This window comes from Anopheles moucheti, chromosome 3 (assembly GCF_943734755.1).
Source record: "Anopheles moucheti chromosome 3, idAnoMoucSN_F20_07, whole genome shotgun sequence".
In the NCBI taxonomy this organism is placed as follows: domain Eukaryota; kingdom Metazoa; phylum Arthropoda; class Insecta; order Diptera; family Culicidae; genus Anopheles; species Anopheles moucheti.
In genome coordinates, this window is record NC_069141.1 from 52,309,643 (window position 1) to 52,318,063 (window position 8,421).

General features: G+C 42.7%; 1 protein-coding gene across 1 annotated transcript; it reads left to right on the forward strand.

The window, feature by feature from the left end:
- Positions 1 to 2,107: 2,107 nt before the first annotated feature.
- LOC128302406 (larval cuticle protein A2B-like) lies at positions 2,108 to 8,421 on the forward strand. Its single transcript, XM_053039225.1, has 4 exons — positions 2,108 to 2,200; positions 3,152 to 3,248; positions 5,340 to 5,558; positions 8,315 to 8,421. Exons 1-4 carry the CDS (start codon positions 2,108 to 2,110, stop codon positions 8,419 to 8,421), a joined length of 516 nt encoding a protein of 171 aa, XP_052895185.1.

Genomic DNA, 8,421 nt, shown 5'->3' on the forward strand with positions numbered 1-8,421 from the left:
TACACACCTCTTTTGCCTTATGATTCAATTTTCATCAACCGCTAATTTGGGAGCGATTGTTGATTGTTTCAAAATAATTCAACGCCCACCGTGCTACTGGGCGTGTTACCTCCCCGGGCCCGGCGTAACATTCTGTTGCGTGTGGCAAGAAGCTGAAACACCGAAATCACACCGATTAACAACACGTTCACAGCTAATACCACCCCCGGGAACTAGATCCGATTAGGAATCCCTCGCCAAAACGTCAGCCGACGACGTGAAGTGACGTGATCCGTAGGCAAATGTGACACTGATTGTGCTGCGACGCGGTGCGACGAAAAATTCTCACCAGTTTGTCCAATCGAATCGACACGCTGTTACAACACCGAAATAGGGCTAGTTATGGTCTTGAACTTAAAATGTAAATCAGCCACCACCATGCTACCATCATTTGGTGCAGACCAACTCCGTGAGGTTCTTTAAAGATCGAGCATGAAGCTCTGCTCGATTGACCCTTGTCGATGTAACGCCGGGAGTAAGAAATCCATCACGATTTCATACCGAGCCTGGGCCAGCAATTAATCACGAGCAGCGATCTCAAACCCCGAAACAGCGCAGCAGTGACCTAATGTCTTCTGGCACTGGCATGGGACTGGTGCGACCTGGACCTGTGGTAACGTTTCGCACCGCCTACCCAATCGGGCACTTGATTAGCCAGATGCCTTTTCAGCTGACAATATGATGAGCCGAAAAATTGTAAGTCATTTCGGTAATTCGGCCACCGGATTGGCAAAGGTTTGCCGAATGGTGTGCATCTCTCCGGGGTGGTGAGATCGAAAAGTGTGCCACGGCGAAATGATTTCGCCGCAATTTATGATTTGTTGACAATATGGTGTCCGAGCAAAGTCACAGACGCCAGAATTAGGATTAAATGGTGTGGAAAACATATGTAAATTTATATGATTCTGTTGTGATATGGTGTGAGATGTGTTATTGGTCTGTTACAAAATACTGATTGATGAAGTTTGTTCGAACACAGTTGCATTAGAATTTTGTTCACTTAGGATTAATATGTTGATTCGTGGGCTTCTATTTATTTAAATTTCGCGGTAAAGTTATTTAATGTTTTACTTTCAAAACAAAATGTATTGCTTAACTACTAATGCTTCTTATTTATTACTATATTATTTAATAATTTTTTTAAATTAAATGTGTTACTATATTATTAATCCTTCTAATTTATTGCATTGTGTCAACTTCAAAAAAAGAATTGCGCAAAATCTCATCACTCAAATGTTACTACATAGAGTATGGTTTAATATAATTGTGTTATTTAGTATGATACTTAAAACACTCGATCATTTTTTTGGTACATATGAGACGAGAAAGTATTGTGGTATGTATAATATTAATTTCCATCAAAATATTTGATTAGCTATTACCTACTTTATGATTACTTTAAGATTGTTTACTTATGTTTAAAATATCCACCTCATCCATATCCGCATATCACACCATTAAATTATGTCCTATATTAAACACTTAGAAAGTCAAAAAAATATTGCAATAGTAAAACGTACATTGCAGTAAGTAAAAACGTGCTACACCACATGTGTCAACTACCAAAATCAGTATTGTCCGTTGGCGCCATCCCCATTTCTTATCCCAAGAAAACCGAACTAAAAAAAAAAACCGTCCTTATCCCTTGCCCAGCTGGGCTCGAGAGTGTTTCAACTAGTGACGGAACCATCACCGAAGACAATGCCACTGTCAGCCTGTTCGCGCACGTCTCCATTCCACATGCACCGATAGTTGGCTGCAGGTGGGCATGGAAGGAGTGGTGGGCATGCTGCTGGATGCCGTTTGGAAGGGGTTCCGTCGGTCGCAGCCACCGTCGCCGGCGTCAATCGATTGCAGTTACCACTAGACTATATAAAACCAAAATTACCAACCAACCAGCGTACCAGTGCCTCGTCAAGCCACGCTCCGTGTAGATCAGAAAGTTAGCATCGCTCCGCTCTCGATCGTGCTCATCGCTTCCCAAGCAAAGCAAAGTGATATTGCAAGGCAATTTCGGTTCAACTCGGTGAAAAGTTCTCAAAAGTTCGAAACAATTTAAAGTTTCAAAATGGTTGCTCGCGTCTGTGCTACACTGCTGCTGGCCCTGGCCATGTTCGGAAGCTGTGCTCTGGCTCGTCCCGGATATGCTGTTGATTATTATGTGAGAATTCTTCCCTTTGTAATTGTGCAAGTATTAAGCGCTTCAGAACGAATGTGGTAGAATGTACGCGAGGTAGACAATGTCCACAACAGTGATGGAAGCGATGTTCCGTAATGATGGAGAAATGTTGCTGTTTGGTGTGAAAAATAATGTGACTCTCTGGATGTGATGTGAACACTTTTGCCTATGGTTGAATTTACAAACAAACCCTGTTGAATAATGCATAATAGTTCGAATGTTTTGTTAATACCGAAAAAGTGATAATAATCGTTACTAGCAAATTTTGATTCACTGTTTGCAATTTAAATATTAGGGAAAATAATACTTAAAAATTGAAAAGAGACAGAGGAAGTCACCTGTTTGCTTCTGAATTTACATGTTTTTGGGGTTAAAATATTTTCCGAACTTGACATAGAAGTTTTATATGTCTATGTGGTAGCATAAACCCCAAAAATGATTTAAATTTATCCAGCACTTCGATAATGTTCATAAAGGAACTACCGATTTAAAGATTCAGAGTTAAGTTCTTCTTTTGCTCCTTTTATTTGCGAGAAATATTGTACCTTCCAATGATTGTCTCGACCATTGTCTCAATTCCCACATTCAGAGGCTTACTTTCTCTGTTACGACTACGACTATCTGAAGTCATCTCAGTGTTACGTTCATCTTCCATATAATATTAATTATGTTGCTTTTGTCCTCAAAGTAATTCTTTTTCACTCAAGTTTTCATATTCTAAATTGCATAGAAATGGATACTCCTAGATTACTTTATACTACATTGAATATTTAACATCACACATGAAATTGACGAAATGTCAAACAAAAACCTTTAACGGCTTTCAAGTTCAAGCAGCAGTAGAAAACCAAAGCTGGAATGAAAGGGATTGTTTATGCTTAAGCACAGTGCTAGAACAACGGTTAACACACAATTCGATGTTTTCGTTTGCAGGATCATCCCAAGTACGCTTTCAACTACGGTGTCGCCGACCACAGTACCGGTGACGTGAAGTCGCAACACGAAACTCGTGACGGAGACGTTGTAAAGGGTAAGTGCCACTATAAGTCACTCCAGAACCGTTCGCATTGCGAAAGAACGAGAGCAGCTGAATGGCAGCAGAATGGACAAAACAGATCCCTTCTTTTTACCCCGACTGCACCGAAAAAAAAAAACAGCCATAATCACACATAAAACAATTGAGTGTATGCATTTTCGATATGCATCGCGTTGAAACATGGGTTACACCATCCTGCCCTGTATCAGTGACAACTTGTAGCGATGGCTGTTAAAGCCACCTTAAACAAAAGATCCCAGCATGCATTGAGGTTCACAGTGAACACAGAGGCTTGCGATGTGTTCCAGTTCCATATTTCACACATTCCGTCACCGATGAAGCAGAGTTCATTATGTGACCGTAGGTTTCCTTCGCATAATAGTTGCAGTTTTCGCACGATTGCACCATTTTACAGAGTTTTGTTTTACAAGGAGAGTGCGAGAGAAGGAGAGATTGTGTGTACCGTAAACCGTAAACCCGTAAAAGCAAACAAACAACCGCACACAGACGGGCCGATTGATGCACCCTTGTCTCGTCGGGGTAGAGATTGTTCATTCATTCAAACGTTTCGTACATTCATTCACTGCGTATTGCAACGCGGTTGCATTTTCCAACCTCGGTGACCTCGGTTAGTTAAGTGGTTTCGGCGTTTTTGGCGATCATTCCGATTAGATTGGTCTGCGCGATCAGCTGTACAGAAGAAGCGGCCGCAATAGAACTGCATCACAAATTAGGTGTAAATTTTCCCGCCGTTCGCACCGTTTTTTGCACGGTAATGAACCATAATTTCACCTTTCAGTAACGCAAACAGAAGCAGCTCGAAAGTGAGAAATTGTGCAAATGAAGCGCAAAACCGCTCAATTGCACCCTGTGAAACGCACGAAAAACGGGTGAGCCCATTACATAATAATTGTTCACTCTGGATCGTAACGAGGCGAAACGGGGTAGATCGGTCGCGATCGCGCACTGCTCCTCTGCTCGTGCGGAGGAAACAGGTGTGGAACACAATACTGGAAATTAATTTGCAAATCGCTTTGGATAGAAACGGTCCCCGCTAGGCTGCCCCGGGTGGGGCACGTGCGGGCAAATTGGTCTCACCTGTGTGCGATACAAAGATTCAGCATAATGTGGCGTGCGTATGCAAAATTAGCCGCTTCGTTATGATGGCCACCTAGCGAGCGAATGGTGCCCCGTCTTCGGTAGTTATCTGAAGAGGTGCGATCTCTTGGAAGATGCAAGATTAAGATACGCCACCCATTGGGTTGAAGATGATTGGTTGAAGTTATCTTATTTTTTACGCATCTTAGGGTGGTTGTATCGTTGTTTAATTGTTGTTTACCATCCTTCGATCTTCGTGTAACTTTTTGTTGATACTAGGTCTACAAATTAGTTTCGAGCATTTTTTAAAGGTCGACGTCACTGTTACACTACAGCCTGGAGTTTTTGTTGGGACAGAATGTATAATAACTTTATTTGCAAAAAGGAACGTCGGAAAAAGTCTTGCTTTATATATGGTGGGATCATAAGGTTGTTGTATATTATTATTGTTAACCTTCAAAATTTTATGGAATTGCTATCAAACGAAGTTAGCTATTATTAGTTAAGTTATTTAGAGCGAGCGTTGAATGAAAACATCCAAAATATGAAATTAGATGCAGTACGGGTCAAACACTTTGAGAAGGTTATGATCAACGAGGTTTCAATTGATGAAGATCGCAATTTTTATAACGGATTTCCGTTTTAATTAAACAAATCACAAATTATTTCTCTCGGTATTAATGAGAATTGGGTTTCGCGTGGAATTCTTGAATTGGCAGATTTGTGTTAATAGTTCAAGATTTTGACGAACAAGTTTTTGAGAATTAGTAAACTGAATAATCGCTATGCAAAAAATATTTCACGATTGAATCTTAAATTTTGGAATAGGAAAACAAGAAACTTACTTATACACCCAACTCTTAAACTATTGTCACATACATAAACGAATAAATGTTGTTTTAAATCTTAAAATTAATAGCTTATTTTAATGAACTTAAGACAAGTAGAATTTTAATTAGAAAAATAAACATTTATGTTGCCTTTCAGGACAATACTCCCTCGTCGAGCCGGACGGTTCTGTGCGCACCGTAGACTACACCGCCGATCCGATCAACGGATTCAACGCGGTAGTGTCGAAGACGGCCCCACTCGTCCATGCCCATGCTCCCGTCGTCAAGCACGTTGTCCCGGCCGTGAAGGCCGTCCACCACCACGTACCGGCCGCTCCCGTTCTACAGAAGGTCGTCTATGCTCACGAGCCACTCCGTAAGTAAAATTCCACTTGCCCACCAATAGAAACAAAAAGAACTTCAAAGCTCTGTGTACTTTAAACGGCGAGAACGCACGGAACCATTCCTATATGTGCTCGCATTGAAGTCTTCTTCACCAGCCGAACATGGTCATCAAGAAACGGCAACCTCAAGTGACATTCAACAGTTTGCTACAGAAAATGCTTCAAAGCTGGAATGCCATGGTTCATCCACGTGTTCGAAACTAGGCCATACAATAAACACCGCATAATGAAGCGCCGCGTTCAATGGTGTTGTAGCCAATTGTAAAAAGCTACTTTACCACACACCACTCATAACTGGCGCGATGGCCGTTGATGTGTGATGTGTTTGCCAATGATGACGCAGAAGTCCTTTAGATGAAAACCTCACAACTTTATGTAACCGCGCCACCCCGTTCCACCGCACCGTGCCGAACCGGTTCGGGATGCTTTTATCGAAACTTTTACAACTCGATCTCATTTGTTAATTGTGAGGGAGATTTTCGGCAAAACAGCGTTCCGGAACCCGGTGCGGTTTGTTCCGGAGTCGATGCGAGCGATGTGTTTGTTGTAAGTTGTGCTGCTCTCGGGGGCTTCGATGTCCAGTTAGACTGGTTTTGGCAGTTTCTGACAGGCAAACGGGACGGTGAAGTGTTATTTTGGTTTCATTTCGCGGCGTGCGGATATCGGACAAATTCGATAAGTCGCGTGATATAAGTTGGCCAATCGATTGTCTCGAGTCCTTTCACTATCACGTTATTTCCGGATTTTCTTTTTGCCGGAGGAAATAGATGGTCGAAGAAAGCGAAAGTTAAAACACATAAAATGAGCGAAGAAATCATAAACATTGGGAGTTGGTAAAACGTTTAGAGAGTAGCTTAACTTAATTGATAGTATTTTTAATGATGAAGTCTTTATGTTCAAGCTTTCTTACCTAGCTTTTTTGGTATTGTCCAAATCTAAATTTGAAAATACATCAAAGTTTGCCCAAAGGTAGTAACATTAATCAGCAGAAGCATTTTAACAAACCCGCCCTCCAACAATGCATCATTAAAAGACTGCATGGTTCCTCCCAATCGGATTACCCAGCATAAACCATCGCAAGGTTAGGCAAGCAATTCGTCCTATCATAAATCTGTTGTTCTGCCGAATTGCCTCCATCGTTCCAGCAGCTACATCCGATTGCACATCCCATGCAAACGACGAAACAGAGCACTGTAATTTGAAAACCTCGGTGCGTCGCTCGGGTCGCACCTCACGCAACGGACGTCATTAGTGCAGGGTGCCATTCCCCCTGCCAAAAGTAATAGATTCGCAATAATCAGGTCAAGGTGAAGCGACCCAACAACACACCCGGAGACTAACGGATGCGACAAACGCACCGTGTGAGGTTTTCGCACAGACGTGCCCAGCGGAAAAACAAACGCCACCATCTGTTCTTGAGATTCGAATCGAAGCCCGGCTGAATCCGAATGGCAGCGGAAACAATGCAACATTGTGCTCGAAACGCTCCTACACGCTCACCGAAGCCCCATATTCTTTGCGCACTGGCCGGTGCGCACTGTCACTATCGGCCGGTGCGAAGAGTTCTCTTAATTTGCATGTAACCGCATGTAAACAGGCCGGATGATTTTGCTGCTAAAGGTTAATTACACACACTCTACCTACCGCCGACGAGACGAGCATATAATGAAATTTGTTTAACCGTCTGATGGAGGAGTGTTTTGTAGGGCCACATCGGTTAACCGGAGCCGGACAAGTGCGGGAGAGGTTGTCGTGATCGCCTCAAGAGCCACTACTTGCACTCCATGCTGTGAATGTGAGGATCGATTGCTGGCAGCGCGTTTTAATGGACGGAATGGAAGTGAAGACGAGGTCACATAGAAATTTCGATTGGAAATAAATATGTGATAATTCTTGCCGTCTTAGAAACAATATCGAAGATGCACGTTACGGAAATATAAAAACAGCAAATCAAAAGACTTCACCAAATGTCAATTTTAAGCGACGAACCCATTACTTTTACATCAGACCGTTCTTCGTGATACATTTCTGCTTCGCCATCTTCCATCCATGTACTAAACAAATACTAGATGTCATAAGAAAGCGATTATGCTGCTTTGCATAACGATATAATTACGAACCAATTCAAGAAGCGCGGAGTATCGCTTCCCTTCCAGCGGTGGTCGTGGTGGAACTGATCGACCGCACAATCGTCGATTGAATGGCACTGACTGACATTTTGTTTACCTTTGTGACAAACGAGTTTGTTTGGCCGTTTCCACTATTTCTTCCACCTCCGGCCGTTGAATGGGACGCGTGAGTGAACGCACGGTTTCGGACATCTGCTTTGGCATGTTTCAATCGGCTCAGCGAGATCGATTCGCTTGAAGCGTGCGGATCCGTGACAGCACGATTTTGCTGTCGGATGGTATAATGTTCTTTTGCTTTCGGCTACCTGTTGATGGGATGGGAGGCAGGTTACTACTACTCGTGGCTGCCGTCGATCTAGATCACGAACGTGACTCTTCGTCAAGCGGTCAGGCAGCACGACCAACTGGACGGTGTTGAATGGCTTCAAGTGTGCTTGTTGTTTAAATGTCAAATCAGAGTAGAGGGAGTCCTTGGGTGGAAGATGTATCATTCCAATTAGTGAAAATTTTTCCTGTTTTGCTTATTTGTAGATCAATTTTTCATAATGTCTTACTTCCCCTGCTAATGCAATCATCTCTTGTCTACCCTTTCTTTGCAGTTCATGTTGCGAAGACGGCCCACTACACCGAACACGCACCGGCCGTACACTACGGTGACTACCACGATGGATACTACGGCCACTACGATGATAGCCACTACTACTAA